The 20,569-nt window shown below is 50.7% G+C and overlaps 1 protein-coding gene across 1 annotated transcript; it reads right to left on the bottom strand.

The window, feature by feature from the left end:
• Positions 1-3,193: 3,193 nt before the first annotated feature.
• On the bottom strand, positions 3,194-5,189 carry NOG (noggin). Its single transcript, XM_022552602.2, has one exon. It carries the CDS (start codon positions 4,543-4,545, stop codon positions 3,847-3,849), a length of 699 nt encoding a protein of 232 aa, XP_022408310.1. The 5' UTR covers positions 4,546-5,189; the 3' UTR covers positions 3,194-3,846.
• Between the last annotated feature and the right edge of the window lie 15,380 nt (positions 5,190-20,569).

Here is a 20,569-nt window from a genome sequence, read left to right as displayed (position 1 = left end):
TGAAAAAACAAACAAACAAAGAAAAAGAGAACAGTGAAGAGGCACAATGGAGACCAGTGTAATTTTCAGCAAGTTCCCACTGGGGTCTCAGTCTTCTCATCCGTAAATTGAGCGCTGGTCATTGGAATCTAAGCTCCCCTCCAGCTCTGACATTCCAAGAGCATTAAAGAAAAAGGATGAATCACCCCTTCAAAATACCAGTATGGGCTGGGCCCTCCCCCGGTCGTCCCCATCCAGCACAGCCAAGAGCTCTTAATACACAGCCAGCTTCCTCTTGCAGCTGCCACCAAACTTCAACCCCCTTTCCCAGGAGTCTCAGAAGCAAGACTGATAATGGACCCCTGGCCTTCTCCATCTCCACAGGGAACCAGATCCCATTCCCAGACTCTGGGGGCCAGAGGGTCCTCCCCTAAGGGGGCTGGCTTTCTGTGGACATTTGGCCTCAGTATGCTTGTGCATCAAGTGTCAGGATGCTGGAAGGGCAGAAGGAAGGAAAAAAGGGAAGAGCTGAAAAGAGAGGGTTGATGAGTGAATTCCTGCAGTCAGGGCAGGAGGGCTGGGGTGCTGGGAAACCTTGCCTTTCTCTTCCAGGATTTTGAAAAAGTTGATGTGTCTGTATCAGTAACGGTTATAAATCTCCATTCGGGGGACGCGTGGTCCCTCAGCAGCTGCGTAAGTTCATAGACTCAGGCTGTCAAAGCCTCAGAAGACACCAAGGTCAATTTTCCTCCTTACAGGAGATAGGCACTAGGTGACCGCAGAGGACAGTTTTCGTGCCTCTCTGCCCGGAGCTCTCTACTCCTTTCCGCGTTGATGCTATTATTAGTATTATCAACATTAATAATAAGGGAGACGCAACCGGCTGTGCATTAGTCACAATGTTCCAGGAGCCAGCACCTCCTTCGCTCTCTTGTGGGACTGGCTGGGTCCTGCTGGGTCTTCCCTCCGTGTCCGGAACGGCCCTTTGAGGCTGTCTGTCCGGTGGTCTGTCTATTGCCGGTCACGTCTGCAGCCCGGGTCCTCCTAGCTCCCGCGGGCTCCCGCTCTGAAAGCCGAGAAGCTCGCCGGCTGCGAGCGGGTTTTCCAAGTGGGCAGGGGTGGGGAGGAGGGGCGGGCGGGCGGGCGGGCCAGCGGGCGGAGGGAGGAGGGGGCGTCGCGGAGGGGAAGACCTCGCATTGTAATCCAGTGACACTGCCAACATGGGGGTGGGGGGCGCTGGCCTCGGCGCGCTCTCCGAGTTTTGGCTGCCCGCCCAGCTGGGAATAACTCTCTTCGCATAATTCGCGTGTTTACCAGGCATGAAAATTCTTGCTTTCGGCTCCCCCCACCCCCCGTAAGCCCCCTCCCCTTCCCCTCGCCCCACCACCTCCGCCCCTCGCAAGTGAAACTCTGTCTAAAAAAATATTGGCCCGCGGCACAGAAAGTTTTGCATAAATTCATAAGTGATGAATGGCTGATTTTAACGTTATTTGGGTATTTGTCAGAACTTAACAAATATACATGGGGACGGCGGTTCATAAACTTAAACATCTCAATATCCCCTTTCTTCTGGAAATAAATTACGTTTGTTTGCCCGGCTTGGAGTCTTAAGGTAGCCGACATTAGGAATATTTTAAAAGCCATCATCCATCGAGCATGTCTCCCAGGCGCCAGGAAGATTAAATGAAAGAATCATAAGATGGAGGTCTTTAACTTTTAATCCTTTTACAATGAAGCCTCAGATAGTCGCGGGGGCAGGGTGCCCTCTCTGGGGGGAATAATGCCGTTATTCCTCGGCTCTCAGTTAATGAATACCCTAACGTCTGTCCCACGGCTGACGGAGGCAGCGCCGGGGAGGGGGCTCCGGCTCCCGAGCCAGGCTATTGAAATGAGGAGCCACCGAGGCTGCGTCGGGAGGGAAGAAAGCGCCCGGCTGGAGGGACAGGGCGGGCGGGGCCGGGGGCATTGAGACTGCGCCGGGGACCCAGCGCAGGTTTGAAATAATTAGCATAGATTCCCCGGGACTCCGGACTGGGGGTGGGAGGGGTGGGAGGGGGGGAGGGACGCCGGGAGGGAGGCGCGGGGAGGTGGCAGGGGGGTGGGGAGGGAGCAAAGGAGAGCGACTTTGGAGTCCAAGATAAATAAAAGGAGCGCTGAGCAGTGTCAGGAAGCCGGCCCACGTGGAGCTGCGCGGACGGGCGCCACCGCGGACTGAGGCGGAGGGACGCACGCGAGTCAAGAGCTGGCCCCGAGAAGTTGGCTTTTTAAGGGGTGGGGTGGTGGTGAGGTCTTGCACATCCCTTTAAGGGGTAACACGTCTGTTGCTCCTATGTAACCCAAAGCTCAAAGATGCAGATTCTAATTTCTCCTCCCTCCCCCACCCCCAAGTGGAGTAAGTGTCTAGAGAGGGGGGGGGCACACCCGGTTCCCAACTGCAGATCCCAGTGGTGGCATTTTTCACCCAAATTCGGACTCCTCTGAAATCCTGACCCTCTGAGCCCTCCTTAGGTCCCAGGGGAGGAGGGAGGTGAGTGTCAAATCTCCCAGCTATCACCAGCAATTCTGGCTGAGGGCCTGGGATTTCGGGGGCAGGATCCCTGAGGTTGCGTTGATTCCAATGGATCGCCTCAGCTAGCACCACCACAGCTTCCGGGAGTGCAAAGGGTTAACGCGGGCTGGATATTGAGGTGGGGGGGGTGCGAGGCGAGAGGGGTGTCGGGATCTGGGTGGGCGCGCTCTGATCTCCCCCCCCATTCCTCGGGGGTCAAGTTTCAGCGGCACTCCGCCCCCAGGGTAGGTGTGAAAGACACGTGTCCCCATTGTGAAGGGCCTGTCAGGCAGGACAAAGCAGCCGCCCACCCTCCCCCCCGCCCCTCGGCCCAGCCTGGGGTCAGCTCCAGGGGGCCGGCTGGGTGTCGAGGTCACGATGGGCCCGAGCTTTGGTGACATAGGGAGAAAAAGCTGGGAGACTGGGCGGAGGCCACGTGATGCTCAAGTGAGGAGTTTGAGAATAGCTCCCCCCCCACCCCCTGCCCCAAGAAAAACTGAGCGGTCACTTCCATCACACCAGAAGACGGGATGAGCCCCTTCTCCCAACAGTCATAGTAAGCACAGCGGCACCCCAACCCGCCCCTCCCACCCCTCACCCCCCCATCAATCACCAACACAGAGAATCGCAGTGTCGAGCGCAGTCGATTTTAGTGGTTTTCTTTAATCCTGCTCTGCACTTCTTTCTCATTTACTACACGGGATATTATAAAGAATAAATAGCAGATACTCTTAATTTACAATGATTAGTCATTCCATTTGTTCTCTATATTTACAATAACTGTAAAATAACATTGAACTCTATAGCTTCTTCGAGGTCCAAGGAAAACCAAAACACTTTCCGAAGAATGGAAAATAGCTTTTTAAAAGTCCTTCTACAAAAGTTCTCCCCTCTCTTTGTACTTTAAGAAAAAATAACATTTCCCCCCTGCTTCGCCACGCGAAGGGCACTGGAATATAAATAGCAGGTTAACATTATTAGCAACAACCAGAATAAGTCTCTCTTTCCTCTGTTCTTTTTTTTTCCTTTTGCTTAAAAAATTTTTAAAAATACAGTAGAAGCCGGTAACTTTTAACGTATAATACTGACCTTTTAATAAGTAAATTAAAACTGGGACCGTATATACATACACATATACATTCCTACACAGTTAAACAGTGCATTACATGAACCAGAAAGCTAGGTCTCTGTAGCCGGAAAAAAAAAAAAAAGTTCATTGAATCCCCTCGCGAGAGGGTGGTGGAACTGGTTGGAGACGGTGCGGGGGGCGTCGGTGGGGATCGATCAAGTGTCCGGGTGCGGGCAGGGGGCCCTGAGTTCTAGCATGAGCACTTGCACTCGGAAATGATGGGGTACTGGATGGGAATCCAGCCGCAGCGCTGGGCCCCGCGCCGCTGACAGCGCCACCGCAGCACCGTGAGGTGCACGGACTTGGACGGCTTGCACACCATGCCCTCTGGCACGGAGCACGAGCGCTTGCTGAAGCAGCTGCCCACCTTCACGTAGCGCGGCCAAAAGCGGCTGCCCAGGTCGTTCCAGGCGTACAGCACCGGGCAAAAGGTCTGCGACCACAGCCACATCTGTAACTTCCTCCGCAGCTTCTTGCTCAGGCGCTGCTTCTTGCCCGGGGCCAAGCCCTCGGAGAACTCCAGCCCTTTGATCTCGCTCGGCATGGCCCCCGACGGCCGCTGCCGCAGCAGCTGGTCCAGCTCCGCCAGGTCCTCGGCGCCCCCGGCCGCCACCCCGCCCCCGCCGGGCCGGTCCTCGGGGGGAGAGGTGGCCATGAAGCCCGGGTCGTAGTGGCCCCCGAGCAGCGAGCGCAGCAGCGTCTCGTTCAGATCCTTCTCTTTGGGGTCAAAGATAGGGTCCGGGTGTTCGATGAGGTCCACCAGGGGCAGGTTGTCGCTGGGAGCCGGGCGGATGTGGAGATAGTGCTGGCCGCCGGCCGGTGCCGCCCGCAGCCCCAGGACCACCACCAGGGCGTAGAGGGTGACCCCCAGGCTGGGGCAGCGCTCCATGCCTCCGGCGCGCGCCCGGGGCTGCTGCTTCGTCCCGCGTCCCCGGAGGAGAGCACGCCGAACCCGCGGCGCCGCCGCGCTCCCCCGTCTCTCCGGAGGCGGCTCACCCGAGGCTGGGCAGGCGCAGGGCCGGCAGCATGAGTCGCCGGCAGAGCCCTTCGCACGGCGCCGGCTCCCACCGGGGCGGAAAAAACGCACACAAGTTGGCCGCAACTCCTCTCCCAGGTCTACTCGGGAAGGCGGCCGCGGCGGGGCATCCGAAATTACTCCAGGGCAACCGCGGGCGCTGGGGGCGCCGGCTGCTCGCTGCCTTCCCGGGCTGGCGGCGGCGCAGGGCGCGTGGACTGGTCGCTCTCCCCGCCTCCTCCTCTAGCTGCTCGTCGTCCGGCCGCTCTGTGCAGCGCCGCGGGCCGAGCCGGTCCTAGGGGCACTTCCCTCCGCCTGCTCGGGGCTCCGCGGCCGTCTCTGCCCGGCGGACTCCAGCGGCGGCGGCGGCGGCGGCGTCCGCGCACGTTGGCACCGGTTTGTCTGTCTCGCAGGGTCCAAGCCTTTAAATTTCCTGCACTTTCAGCTCCATCACCATGGAAACCACTGACTCTCTCGGCGTTGCCCCCTCCCCCTTCTTCCCCCCAAACAACAACCCCACCCCCCACTTCTCCACCCCCGAGGAGCCGGAGCCGCACAGGCTCCGGGGGAAGCCGCTTGCACTCGCTGCGGAGGCGGCGGCGGCGGCTTCGGCAGCGCCCGGGCTGTGCCCCGCCGGACCCAGATGCCCCGGGAAGCCGACAGTCCGGCTGCCCGCCGGAGCTCACAGGCGGCGGCGGCGGCGGCGGCGGCGGCAGCGGCGGTGGCGGCGGTGGCGCTTGGCAGGTCTCCGCGCAATTTTCTCTCTCCCCCACCACCCACCCCCCTTCTCCTCCTCCTGCAAAATGCACCGCCCCCCTCCTTTCTCCTGGGGCTCTAGGCGCCCCGCCAGGGCCAGTCCTGGGGAAAGCTCGCGGCGGCGCTGGAGCCGGGCTGGAGGGTGCAGGGCCAGTTTTGGGGGGTGCTCGAGGTGGGGCTGGGAGGATTCTCACTAGCTGGGTACTCTGCACCGGTAAGGGAGCTGCGGGGAGGTGCTGGAGGCTCGTTTCTTGGTGCAGTTCGGTGCAAGGAATTTCTCCATGTGCATGAAGCTTTTTCCCCGGGCGCGTCTCGCCTTCCTCTCTCCCAGGCTCGGTCTAAGTCCCCTGCCCCTCCCCCCAGCGCGCGCGCACACACAGACACACACAGACAGACACACACACACACCACACACACACACACACACACACACACTGCGCCGGAGGAGTCCGGGAGCCGCAGCGTTGCGCAGCGTGATGTAATTCCTAGGAAGCTGTTACCCGGGCCCACAAGGGGGGTCCGCTCCTCACCCTCCTCCTCCTCCTCCTAGGCCGGGTCTTGCACCCTGAGTGGCCGAGCTGCAGGGGCGCGTCCGGCTTGCCTGCGGCTCCCCTAGCCGGCCTGGCTCCGCGCAGCTGCCGCTCGGCTCCCTGGGGGCGGCGCGCCCTCTGCTGGCCTGCAGCAAGCCCTGCACCCTGCGCTGGCGGGGTGGCCCTGCGAGGTGGGTTTGTCTGCTGTCCAGTCTGTCCAGCTCAGTTTCTGCTCTTGTGTCCGTGTCACTGTGTATGTGTGTGTTCGTTCTTGTGTGCGTGTGGGTGCGTGCGCGCTGACGGGTCTGTTCTGGCTCTTCAAAGATGAACTGGCAGTAGGGGACCTGAGACCTGGCTGGGGTCCGTCAAGATAAAACTACGTTAACCTCGGACAAGTCACTTTTGTAGCACCACACACCTTACTTTCTGCATTAGTGACATAACTACATTACTCCTCCAGTTCTACCTTTCTGTGATTCTAAATAAACCTTCATGATGCTTTCTCTTCCAGAAGCAGTTTGTTCTTGATGGTAGATGGATATTGAAATGACACTTAAGGTTAATTTTCCTTTGGATGAAGAGCTGAATCCAAGCTTCAAAACTCAAACTCAGTTTCCTCTGTGGTGGATGTGATTGGAGTCTGGAAAATGCTGGAGAAGAGAGACTTGGTGTGGATGACTCAAGCATTCACAGCGTTCCACAGAGTGGAGTTAGGAGGTCTCGTTGTGACAGCCTAAATCACTCTAGTTTCTTTCCCCAAAGATCTGGTTTTTCCTTTCAACCTGTGCTCTCCCACCCCACCCCCACCCAACACACACAGAAATTTATCATCTGTCTAAGGAAGCAAACACACTTTGTTTCATGGCACAGTCTTTCTGCAAAACGCCAGCAATTGAGAGGGATGGCCAGTTTCAGCTGAAAACCTTTTCTTAAACTTTCGAGTCTAGACAATATCTAGAATTAGACAATTAAGGTAATACCTACAAGAAAATCTTGCTTTAATGAATATGGGAGATAAGAACAACCAATTGGTTGTTTGAATTGCACTGATTCTGAAATAATGTGGGCCTAGAACCCAGCACACAGTAGGCTCTTAAACAGTACTCCTTTCTTTTTGATATGCTTTAGGGGGCTTGGCGCTGGTTTATTTTCTTAGGAAGATTAAATGTTCCAGAGCAGTTCTGCCACTGCTGTGAATTAACTAAGAGAATAATTTTTCAGTAAAGAGTTCAAAAGGCTAAATTCTAGCCCACCTCTCCTGAGATGGTGGGTTCCACTTAGTGACATTCTCTTGTGCTGTTTTCTATTCCATCAATCTCCTCTCCTTTCCTTCAAATCACCTATTTTTGTTTGAAAACCAGATCCTTCAATCCTTTATTTAGGCGGGGTAGAATGAAAATAAACCATGTTAGACAATAGATTGGGTGACCTGTTTATAGAGTGTCCGCTGGGTGAACACCATGGGAGGGGGGAAATGCAAAGGAGAAAGAAGTCCCAATCGATTGCTACCATCCAAGACATTGCAGTTCAGTTAAAGTGTATATGGCAAATGTATGAAGAAAACATTAAAAGGGTGTGTAAAAAAAATCTATAAATTCCCCTAATAGCATGGACCAGTGTTTCACAACCATTTGAAAACCCATGCCCGCTTTTGGTAAATATTACAACTGCATGCTATCCTTTGAATGTTTGAAATTTTATAATACATTATGGTGACCCAAAAAAGTCAAAACCAGTATAATATAAGCTATACTCTGTTCAAACCACACTTACCCTTCTTCACTGTGGGGTTCTGAAATGCCCCTCTTGGGGAGCCTGCAGTCAGTCCCCCACTCCCTGCCACACTAGGGTAGCTCATACACTTAGGTACTGTGTGAATCTGTGGGAATGCTGTTTATCAGAGACTAAGCAGTACTAATACCTTAATGGTAGAACTGAGATTTAGCTGGGCTTGATGAAGAAAAAGGATATATTTATCTGAGTAGGGAGAGGAGGATATTTGAGTCTGCATAAAGAGGGGAAGCACACCATATCAGAGAACAGCCAAAAGATCTGGGGTGTGGGAAATGGGGGAGTAAATGTCATAAACAGGGAAGCTCAACACAAAGACAACCTTTGGACCAGGTGGATCTTGGTTGGAATTCTGGTCTTGCCACTCACCAGGTGGGCTACCCTCTCAACATAGGCATCTTAACTCCAAACTTTCATTTCCTCACTTGTAAAACGGGGATAACACACCCCCCTCAGAACTGTGTTATGCACAGGAGATAAAGGATGCTGTGCTTAGCACGGCACCCAGGGCAGAGTATATAGTGGGCAATAGACTTTCAACACATGTTAGTTCTTCCAGGAACTCCAACACCCTCAATTGGCCCACCATCTTTGATTTGAGCCAGAGGGGCTTGAAGGGGTTGCGATGCCTGTTGGAATCACCTCCAACACCTTTGGGCCTGCTTTCTGTCCGCTCGGCATGTGTAATTGAGCTATTCTCCGTAGCTGCTGGCGTTCAGGAGTTTAGGGGAGGGGGACTGAAATTTCTTGGGGGACTCAACAGGCAACCCATTTCAATGCTTCTGCCACTCTATTGATGAGGGAGCTTGACAAGTGGGACAAAGAGGGTGTATTTATTCAAAAGGAAGCTGCGGGGTGGGAGATGGGCCGAAGGAGGGATGGTTATCAGCTCAGCTCTCTGATCAGGTCCTCCCAGGGGCTGGGGTGAGATGGGGAGCAGTTGGATGTTAGTGGGGATTGGCCAGGGGCTCGGGCCTTGGCAGACTACGTGGGAAGAGTCTAGTGAACGAAGTGGCTCTAGGTCCATTCTTGGTTATCTGCATCCCAGGATTCCGTCCCCGCAAGGTACTCTGTCAAGGGAAACTGAAGCAGTTTTTTTTTTTTTTTGCGGTACGCGGGCCTCTCACTGTTGTGGCTTCTCCCGTTGCGGAGCACAGGCTCTGGACGCGCAGGCTCAGCGGCCACGGCTCACGGGCCCAGCCGCTCCGCGACATGTGGGATCTTCCCGGACCGGGGCACGAACCCGCGTCCCCTGCATCGGCAGGCGGACTCTCAACCACTGCGCCACCAGGGAAGCCCTGAAGCAGTCTTTTGAACCATGGCCTCGGCAACTCCAGGTGAAAGCAAGAGGACCTTATGCATCCTGAGGGCACTTATGCATCTTTTCTTATTTTCAGCTGATTCTCAGAACAATTCAACAATCTTGTTTTTTTGGCCCTGGAAGCATAGACCTGAGGCAGCTGTGGGTGACGTGCAAAGGACATGGGGCTTGACTTTGGAAAACCCGAAACCTAGCAGCTGTGTGACCTCGGGTGAGTCACTTTACCTCTCTGGGGCCCCGTGACACAGAGAGCTCAAGGGAGCACGAGGCACCACAAAGGAGAAGACACGACAGTGGCCATCTTTTAGGCCCCGGATCACCCCAGGCACATGAAAATTGTGTCACCCTCTGATTCTGACTGTCTCTTGGGTCCCATAAATGTCAAATTTGATGGACTTCCTCTCAATGAGACCCAAAATGGCATTTTTGGACTTGACCCAACTTAGCAAAGTGAGGAAAAGTCAGCCACAAGGCTTGTCACTTTCCTCTCCTGACTGTGGAAGGAATGGGAGAGCGGAGGCTTCTAGGGCAGGAGGGTGGTGGGCTCTCCATAGCCTGCAGGAGGCTGTGGGAAACCTGGCCGGTTCAGGACTCACAGCCAGGGTGGAGGCCAGTGCAGTTTCACCATAGGGTCTAAGTTTTTGAGTGTGATTTTTTTGGTGATGCGATTCCAGTTACAACAGTGAAGTTCTAACCAGCATAGGAAGCGGGGATAGAAGGGGAGAAAGGGGAGAATGGGAGGGAGATGACTCTAAATCGTGGGGCTGGGGTGGGGAAATGGGTAAATAAATGGGAAATACATTTCCAGGGATAGAGACAAAGCTAAAGGCCAAAGGAGGCAAGCGCTTTGCTCCAGCCCTGACAGCCCCTTCCCTTCCCCAGTCTGGTTCCCTCTCCGCCCGCTGCCCCCGCCCCGCCCGGCCGGCTCCACGCTGGGGAAGGGGAGCGACTCTGGAGCCCGGTGGCTCATTCATCTCCTGATAAACTGTTTATCTGAGTTTTAACGAGGGCGCCTCTCTTCCAGCCCTGGAGACAGAAGCCTCCTCATGTTTAGCCTGCCCTGGTGTGGGGGGCCTGGGGGTGGGTGGAGGCAACGCTGGCGGGCCCATCTTCTGCCCTTGCGTCGTTGCCAGCACGCGCTGCCTCGGCCTCGGCCTTCAGCTCTCCTGGCTTGACGTTGCCTTTCCTGGTCTGGGGTCTGGGTCTCTCTGGACTCGAGGTTCTCATCTGGAAAGGAAATCTTTTTATCATTTCTCTCCATTCACTCATGTGCGCGAGCACACACACACACACACCCACCCCCACACATACACACATACTCCCTCTCTAAACACATACATACATAAATACATACATTTAGAAATCAAGGGACTTCCCTGGGGGTCCAGTGGAAGACTCCCCTTTCCAATGCAGGGGGTGCGGGTTCAATCCCTGGTCGGGGAGCTAAGATCCCAGTACCTCGTGGCCAAAAAACCAAAACATAAAGCAGAAGCAGTATTGTAACAAATTCAGTAGAGACTTTAAAGAAAAGGTCCACATCAAAAAATCTTAAAAAAAAAAAAAAGTAAAAATCAAACCCAGCTTGGTTCTGCATTGTGGACTTTTACCATTTGTGACCCAATATTTCAAAAGGAAAGTGAATGGAATGCTACTGCTACAGCATGGGTAACGCAGGAAAGGATTCTCCAAAGTGATGGAGGGGCGGTTCTGTGAAAAGGCAGCTGTCATCAATAAGAGAAACAAGCTCTAATTGTTCTAGGACTTGCTTCCCACTTGCCACCATTCACCCTTATGGATTCACATGGGTGCACACTTTATAGACACTGATGCATCTCCCGATGAGCATACCTCCCCTACCACAACACATACAGGAATGGGGCATACAAACAGACCAGGGTGCACTCCCATGCACACCCCCGCCTTTGCCACCCAGGCCGGAAGGGCTCCTGGAGACAGTCCCCCTTAGCCACCTACAATGAGGAATTTACACACAGCCTCCCCCCCGCCCCATCAAACACACAAGCACCCATCTCAACTTAGGCTCACATTTCCCCCACATCCTCTTGTCCTGCTGCCTCAGATAGATGTTTATTGAGATAATATGGTCTAGCCTCCCTTATCCCCTCGAAGACTCAAGATAACAAGGAGACAGGAACTCAATGGAGTGAAAAATAAAGTGAAAACCTCCCCTATTTGAGTTGGGTGGGGTGTTCGCAGGCTCTGGCTACTGAATCCACCTAATACAACAGTCTCACATCTCTGAATTTTTTCCTAGCCCCTAACTCTGTCCCCTCACCAACCAAGTATTGGTGCAGACTTGGAATGAGTCTCCATGACCACCTACTGTCATCCATCGGTCTTATTCCTCCACCTATTCACCAGGCATGTACCCTGATTCCAGACACTCTCAAAGACTATTGGGGGTGGGAAAAGAAAAATAAACCCAAGATTACAAGTCAGGACGTCAACTGCCACGATAAAGCACAGAAATGTTGGGATGGGATGGAGGATCCAAAAAAACTCCTTAGGAAATTCAATGTCCAATGACAAATGGGAGGTCACAGTCTAGTGAGGAGGGGACAGTGGCTGGATGATACTTGGGGCAGTGGGGGGAGGGGAACACCATCCGAATGCTGTGACAAGTTGGCAATGCTAAGTGCTGGGGCTTGAGGACTAAAGGCTGGAAGACAAGGGGTTTATATAGTGAGCCATCAAGGGTCTTAAGCAGTTTCAAATCCAATTTGAATTTATACTTGAGTTTAGAAATATATGAAAGAAACTTTGGAAACCATATCAATATGATGAGTATAGGTCCTAAATATTTTAAGACAGCCCCTATTAAAAAACAAAACCAAAACTTTATTCTGATCGAAGTCGAGGCTGTTCAGCCCTAGAACCCTGGCTTTTAATCTCTATGCAGGGATTATTTTATGTGTAGGGGAAAATCCCTAAAAATATGCTTATAAATCATTCATTGTAATGATTACCTATAAAGAATTGGATAAGTTGGTGGGGTGAGGAGGGGAGAGAACCTTACTTTACGTTATTTGTATGTAAATCTGTTTAAAAAGAGAGAGAGCTGTCATAAAACATTTTTGTGTTAAGGAAAAGTCAATGAAAGATTAAAATCAGTGAATTTAGTGGCAACAACTTGCCCCAAAGTAACTATCAGGCATGAGTAAAGCTGGAAATGGCATTTAAAGTTCTACGTGTTGAAAAGAGTTTTGAAGCCAGCACCAGGCTGCCGGGCAGGGCTGACTCGTATTATTGGATGATCTTTGTTTCAGGTTTAGTTAAATGGTTCAGCGCTCATGTGCAATGGTGAGACGAGGGGGAAGCCCATTCGAGGAGCTTTTGTGTGCAGGGGTGAGTGTTTGTACGCATGCATGTAAGTATGTGATAGGCACTGTTTCATGACACTTTAATCTCCCGTCACGGGCGTCTACAGAGAAATCAGATTGCTTTCAAAATAAAGTGATATCCACGTCAAAACCTACCACCGGGCTGAAAAACAAAACAAAACTAAAATGCACCAAAGCCCAATCTCACGCTTGATCTAAACCCTACAGTCTGGAAAGTCTGGAATGAGTTTGGGGCGGGGGCTGGGTACTGGAAGTAAGTCACCTTAGTTGAGGGTTTGGAGGACAGGGTCCCCAAGTGACTAAATAAGAGGCTTTCTCTCCCAGTTGCCAGTCTTAGAAACAGGGCTATAAGTTTAACATGTGCCAGGAATTTACCATCTGCCTTACAAACATTTTCTTATCTACATCTTACAAGAGCTTCTGGAGTAGGGGCAATTAAATCCCCATTTTATAGATAGGGAAATTGAGGCCCAGAGAGGTGAGGGAGCTGCCGAAGGCCATATTCTTTGACTCCAGGATTATCTAAGGAGGTAGGGAGAGGATTCTTAGCTCAGAGCTGCAGGCCCAATGGGGCATCCGAAGGCATCCATCTTTGTTGGTCTGTTACTGGTCCCTTGGTCCGATCCATATCTGACTTACTTCAGAGGTCGTTGATACCAGCAGGCTAGGGAGATTTACTTTGGCCAGTGACTTTTGACAACCTGGTCAAGTTGGAGCGAGGGCTCATTTCATCCTCCCCTCCCCCACCCCACCCACAGTCCCACCCTCCATAATGGAGCATGACTGTAGTAAAACAAGGCTTTTGATCAAGCTTCCTCACATCACTTTCAAGACAAACAATGTCTCTGAAGCCCCCAACTGCTTTTATTTTTCTTATATCTAAGGTTTCACCTTAGGGTCTTTACCCAGCTTCATTGAAAAATGACCTCAATTAAGAAAAGAAAATCATGGCATTTCATTATTGTAATTCACAAAACATACCTATAGAATTGAAAGAGAGGCTTCAAAGTTATAAAAACAACCTTCGTAATTTTCTAAAAGGGGTTCCTACCTTCCCTCTAACCCATCAGGTGTCTCCCACATACCACAACGATTTTCCAATCTTTTCTTCGACATAATTAATTAAGAACATAAGCAAACATATTAATTAAAATACAAATAAAAGTAAATAAGACAGTGGCTAGTCTTTCACCAGCGTGGTTGGCGGATATACTCATGTTTCAACACAAGACTTTTCAAAGGTACGATTCATTATGTATAGGATTTTTAGAAAAAATTAGTTTTATAAATTATTTATAAACATATAAATTAAAAAAAAATTTTCCCATCCATGGTAGAGGGATGGATAAGGTTAGAGCCGAGTCCAATGTTTGGGCCCCTGGGTCTCCTCCCTACAAAATGATTCCAGTACACTACAGTTTCAGACAAGCATTTCTTTCCTCACACAAAGGCTTAACCATGTTAACTAGTTAATGTAAAGCTTGATTAAACTCGCAAAGATAATCCCTAAAATGCTGGGAGAAGGGCCCTTGAAGTGCCTGGAGGTGGCAGGGAGGGGGTGGGCTGGTAATGAGGCAAGGTTGTGGTTCAAACCTCATTTTCACTTTGCTGTGTTTCAAAAGTGAATTACTGCAGCGGTTCAGCAAAATACATTGAGACAAATGCAAAGCTGCCTTCCTCACATCCTGGAGGATTTGAGTCACCACAGATGAGCCTTTAAATGTAATAAGAGGCATCGTAATTATCATGCCACGGGGGTAAGAAAATCCTGGCAGATCACATTTTATAGAACTCTGCTTTTCTTTCAAGCCCCCAGCCCAGAAAGAGAGGCAGCTACATTCGAGACTAAATGTTTATGGCTTAGGCTGTTTCAACAGTATGAACGTTTACTTCTGAGGTAGTCCTATTGTTCCATGTGTGATTTCAATATGATTCTTCTAAATATTTTGACAGCTAGGCAAGCTTTGGGGCACTTGTCCTCTTCTAGGGACCACAGGGCCGTGACGACGGATTGTGGGGTGGGGGGTTGGTGAGGTCTCTGACTTGTCCCTGATAGCAACTCTTCTTCATCTCACAGCTATTAGGGTCCTAGGCGAGGCCCTCATCTCTCACCAAAGCTCCCCTAATTTCCCACAAAGAAGGAGGGCTTGCAAATAGTACTGGCCCGCCCAAGGCAAGAAGCTTTCTATGGAAGTGCACCGAAGTGCCCCTCTCATTTCTCCCAAAGTCTTGGCATTCTTGAAGGAGAAACAGGCTAAAATAACTCGTATATAGAAATGGAATTATTTACAATTGTCCAACGACCTCTAAGGATTCTCTTGGTGACTCTCAAGATAATGTTATGACATTGGATGCCTTTTCCATTCTGACCCTGATCTACCTTCTAGTTAGAGAACTCCTTGGAGATCTCTACACATAGCCTGCTCGGCCTCATCGTTATATGTTCTGTCTACTATCTCCCTCATTTGCAAAATCATTTTTTTAGATTCTGCTTAAGCGTTGCCTCCTCCATTCTCGATTCTTTCTGTGCAGAATGAGGTCCCTCCTCTCAGCTCCTATGCCATCTGGACCTTCTTCTAGGTTATGGATTACCAGATGGCATTCTAGGCAGTTGTCTGTCTTGACCACTAGTCTGCATGCTCTTTATGGGAGTTTATCTCTCTAATCCTGGTGCCTAGCGTTGTGTTTGATGTACAGTAGGTTCCTAGTGAATCAATGACTCCCTGAGCTGCTTAATTTCTTTTGGGGACAACAATGGATGCTGGTAGTGGTTGGAGGGAAACCATGGTGGGGAAAACTATGTCCATGTCTTTTTTTTTTTTAATGTAGTTTTTATTTATTTTATTTTTTATTATTTAAAAAAATTTTATTTTTGGCTGCTTTGGGTCTTCGTTGCTGTGCGTGGGCTTTCTCTAGTTGCGGCGAGCGGGGGCTACTCTTCGTTGCGGTGGGTGGGCTTCTCATTGTGGAGCACGGGCTCTAGAGCGCGCGGGCTTCAGTAGTTGTGGCGCACGGGCTTAGTTGCTCCGCGGCATGTGGGATCTTCCCGGACCAGGGATCAAACCCGTGTCCCCTGCATTGGCAGGCAGATTCTTAACCACTGCACCACCAGGGAAGTCCCTCATGTCTTAATTAATGCAGCAAATCCAGACAGCAATGGCTTATGTTTGATTATTTATTTATTTATTATTTATTTATCTATTTATTCAGCTGCACCGCTCAGCTCGCAGGATCTCAGTTCCCCGACCAGGGATTGAACCCTGGCTTGGCAGTGAAAGCACCGAATCCTAACCACTGGGCCACCAGAGAATTCCCTGTTTGATCTTTTCTTATAAACTAGGTCCCTCATAGGTATCTGGAAAATAAAAAGACCAAGTTGACCCAAATAGCTTCTTTATTATTTAACTGGTACACACCAATGACGCGCCCATGCTGAACTGGAGACAGCCTGATTGTTGTACCAACACCTTCAGCAGCCTGATTCCTCACAAATTAGCAGCTCAGTATCTTGAGGTCTGCTGTCTTTGGCAGCAGAAGCGAGTCAGGGCAGGGGAGGGGGTGAGGAGAGGTTGGCTCTATCCCAGGAAGCTGCATCTTGGGCTGGGGGTCGGGAGTAGTTGAGTGATGTGATCCCAGCTCATTCTGGGGAGGCACAGCTGCTGTGACATGTCAGGCTCAACTCAGTCCATGCCCTTGGGAAGGAAGATGGTGGAGTCCCCCACCCCCACCCCTGAGACCCCAGAACCCAGTCCTTCTGGGAACTATTTTCTCTCCCTTCTGCCTCTACTGCTCCAAGTCCCTGCTGTCTTCTTAGAGAGGTGGATTCAGAGGAGTTCCAAAAGGTTAGATGATCACTAATCTCTCTGAAGACTAGGCTCCCCTTGGTGTCTGATTCTTCTTTGTGTAGCCAAAGAGCTTTGCACACCATCTGGCTCAGTCAGCACTCGCCGGGGGTGGCTGGATCAATGGCTAGGTTCACTGTCAACACTGACGAGGTGCAATTCCCTAAACATCCTTTAGGTCCTCGAAGCTGTCATTCCATAGCCACAACTGTCCAGATAACCAGGTCAAAGGCGCCCCTCTGGGTATTCTTTTCCCAGCCTGAATGACACAGCCCAGTGCAAAAGTTTCTCAGGGGCAGCTCGGCATCACTCGGGTTCTGTCCACCTGGCACACAGGGCAACGCTTTGAAGAAGAAATGGATTAAGGTATTGGATTACAGTTTCTGTAGCCAGGCTCAGGGCCTGAGCTGAATGTCCTCCCCCAAGTAGGGTGACTTGGCAGAACAGTTCAGGCTTTCCTCCCTCCTTCCTCACTTTCCTCCAGTCTCCGTTGCTCTCTGGGTGAGGGGAAGAGGGGGAGTAGGGGGACCCTCACTCCCATAACTTAAATCCACATTTTTGTAAAGGGTAAATCTTATACTTCTGCACATGGTCTGTCCTACCTCGTGGCAGCATGAAGATGTGGGCAAGAACAGTCAGTGGGTGCTCTGAGTGAGTGACAGCAGGGCAGAGGCACAGCTCAACAAGAAAATTGATGTTAACCTCTTTCTTCTCTTCGGCTTTCTTACCAATTTCTGAGTTCTTGCTGTGTGCCTGGTACGGTGCATTATATTTGTTATATCATTTAGTCCTCAAAGCATCTCAGTTTATAAGCGAGGACACTAAAACTCAGGGAAGTCAAGTGACTTGACCAAGGTCACCCAAGTAGAAAGTGGCATAGCTGTGGTTTAACTCTGCCCAACCCCAAAGCATGTGGTCTATTCTTGATGGCCCTTTTTTTGTTTCATCTAGGATTCTGATTCTGGTGTTCCTTATACAACCAGTAAATATGGAAAGCGGTGGTCAAGAGAGACACAAAAATGGAATTCAAGGTGACTTACAAAATAGTAGTATAAATTATTAATGGATGCAAATATATGTGGTAAATCTTATAATGAGTGGGAATTATACACACCAACTTGGAGACAGTGGTTATCTTTGGGGAGAGAGAGAAGGAGGGTGACGCACTTGGTGGGTATTTATGTGTATTTATATTTCTTTAGAAAGAGAAAGAGAGCTATCAAAGCAAACACAAAACAGACACAAATCTCTGGCGTCCCAAACCACAATGAGATATCACTTCATACCCATTAGGATGGCTATTATATGTATATACGCATAATGAAAAGAAGTGTTGACATGGATGTGGAGAAACTGGAACCCTTGTGAACTGCTCGTGGGAATGTAAAATGATGCAGCTGCTATAGAAAACAGAATTGCAGTTCCTTAAAAAATTAAAAATAGAATTACCATAAGATCCAGCAGTTTCATCTCTGAGTATATATCCCAAAGAACTGAAAGCAGGGACAGCAACCCATATACACCCATGCTCATAGCACCATTATTCACAATAACCTAAAGGTGGAAATAATCCAAGTGTTCATCAACAGATGAATGGATAAGCAAAACGTGGTGTATACGTACAATGGAATATTACTCAGCCTTAAAAAGGAAGGAAATTCTGACATATGCTACAGCATGGATGAACCTTGAGGACATTATGCTAAATGAAATGTCAGTCACAGAAGGACAAATACTGTGTAATTCCACTTATATGAGGTGCCTAGAGTAATCAGATTCATAGAGACAGAAAGTAGAATGGTGGTTACCAAAGGGGAGGGGGAGGGGGAGGGGGAAGAGGGAGTTAAAGTTTAATCCATTTTTTTTTTTTTGCGGTACGCGGGCCTCTCACTGTTGTGGCCTCTCCTGTTCTGGAGCACAGGCTCCGGACGCGCAGGCTCAGTGGCCACGGCTCAAGGGCCCAGCCGCTCCGCGGCATGTGGGATCTTCCCGGACTGGGGCACGAACCCGCGTCCCCTGCATCGGCAGGAGGACTCTCAACCACTGCGCCACCAGGGAAGCCCGGGAGTTAAAGTTTAATGTGTACAGAGTTTCAGTTTGGGAAGAGGAAAAATGTTCTGGAGATGGATGACGGTGATGGTGGTACACAATGCTATTTAATGCCATTTACAAATGGCTAAAATGTGAATTTTACATTATGTGCATTTTATCACACACACACACACACACAGACACACACACACATCCTTGATGCCCAGCAAGGAGGGAGGAGTAGAACAGCTTCACAGTTCCCTGTCACATGCCATCCTTCTTTGGCTTGGTCCCCATCAGGGGACACCGGACACAGGGTGAAGTGAAGACTCCCCTCCCCTGGGCACTCCCAGCAGGCAGCCTTCCTGACTCAGGTAGGCCAGCAACTCTGGACACTCAGGCTCAGAGGAAGTTCATCTGAAAATAAAAGCAGTCCTTCAGGGGTCCCTATGGATTGAAAGACTCCCTTCCTCGTTGTCTCAGAGGCTGAAGCGTGACTGCTGCTAGCCCCCTGGGTATAGTAACAGCCCTGTCAGCCAAGGCAAATCTGCCCGACCTCAGAATCCCAAATTAGCACCTGGCCCTTAGATAGGGCAACTTTGGTTTAAAGTTTAAGTGAAACCTTGACAGTTCTACTGCCTTGAGGGGAGGCCGGGGGCTGCGCTCATAGGATGTTCTTTCTTCGGAGGAATGCGGTGGTGTGTACAGTGCGGTGTCTGCAGTCAATTCCTACAACTGCAATTAGGGCCTTTCAATGGAGGTGTCAGCCACATTCAAAGTCTGAGCCGTCTCAGCCATGAAATCCATAATGGGATAAAAGTGCCATTCCGGGACTGACAACTTCAAATGGAATTTGAAGTAATCTTTTATTTATTTACGGGGCCGTTTGAGTGGGGGCGGGGGCTATGAAAAATCCCACCTCCCTCCACTCCCTTTCCCCCAAAGGTTCCAAGGATAAAAATGAGGGTTGGGATTACATTTGGAGGGAAGCAAGGCTATGTTTAAATAGGCTTTGGAAAGTGTGGCTCCACGTCTGAGGCAGTCCGGAGCGACAGCTTCATCCAGCCCAGTCTGGGACATTCCAAAGAATCATACTGAGACCTTGTGCTAATTGGTTCCAATTTATCAGTTCCAGTGTCTCAGTGGACCGGGGCCGGGTCTTGATGCTCGATGATCTGCGGGGACAGCGACGCACTGGATCTACTGCAGGAGCCAACGGAGCCTTCCATACTTTGTCTGGTTTTCACTGATGGCGATGGCTGTTTAATTAATTCTCGAATACCTTCTTTTTAACCGAAGCTTACCCAAGCCATATGCCATTAGCTGCCTCTTGGTAGACCTTTCAGTAACTTCGGTTCATCTTATTTACACAAAAGCAGAGGCTTTTTGCGGTATTAAGGGAGCCGGGAGACCCCGGGGTGGGGGCGGGGGGGAGGATTTATTTGTAATTACAGCCGGGTTCTCGCTTAGTCCCATCCCACCGTTCTGCCCATTCACAGGCTCCGGCCAGGGCTGGCGCCAAGATCTCCAAGTTGCCCTGTGTTTATGTCATTGAGACGAGGACAATATTTCAGTGTGAAGCCAAGCCACAGGGATCCACTCTATAAAACCCTCACTAAAAATAGACGCTCCAACCCCTGCCCAGCCCCCTCCCCGCCTCCGCGACTCCCCAACGCCTGCCCCTAGCGCGGCAGCACCCAGCTCCATACGCTGGGAGACAGGCGTGCCAAATCGCGCAGCTCGGGGTGGCGGGGGGTGGGGGTGAGGGGCGTGAGCTCCTTTCTTTCCGAGGAGTTTTAATGCAGAATAAAAGGCGTCAATTAGCAGCCTTTAGAGCTGACAGGGCAATTAAAGCTAAATTGCAAGACAGAGGGAGAGCTGGAAGAAGAAGGAAGAGAGAGAGGGGGAGGGAGAGAGGAGAGAGATTTCCAATGTATTTTTGGTGGCAGCTGCATTTTTGAGAAGGGTGAGCCTCTCAAACTACAACTGGCTGTTTGGATATATTTTCACTTCTGAAGTGATATTTTCAGCGAACACTGATACTCCCCGTTTATTGCACTTTTCATGTTAGAACTGAGCCGCTTGGGAAAATGAAAACAAACACAAAGTGAAAGGATCTTGTCTTTACAAACTCTCCCAACCAGCCTGGGTCCCAACAAACACGTTCCTTTGCAGGCTGAATTAGATGCAGCATGAAATTGTGAGGGTAGACGGATGGGTGGGTGGAGCCACTGCACCAGTTAGCAGCTAATTTGCTCTTTGGGG

This window comes from Delphinapterus leucas, chromosome 19 (genome assembly GCF_059928025.1).
Source record: "Delphinapterus leucas isolate spDelLeu-1000000601 "Yukka" chromosome 19, BTC_Dleu_Yukka2, whole genome shotgun sequence".
Taxonomy (NCBI): domain Eukaryota; kingdom Metazoa; phylum Chordata; class Mammalia; order Artiodactyla; family Monodontidae; genus Delphinapterus; species Delphinapterus leucas.
Note: the sequence above shows the minus strand (reverse complement) of the source record. Positions and strands in the feature narration are given on the sequence as shown.

Bases quoted from the DNA above. Each gene is read 5' to 3' on its own strand.
- NOG (XM_022552602.2), bottom strand. From the start codon at position 4,545: ATGGAGCGCTGCCCCAGCCTGGGGGTCACCCTCTACGCCCTGGTGGTG.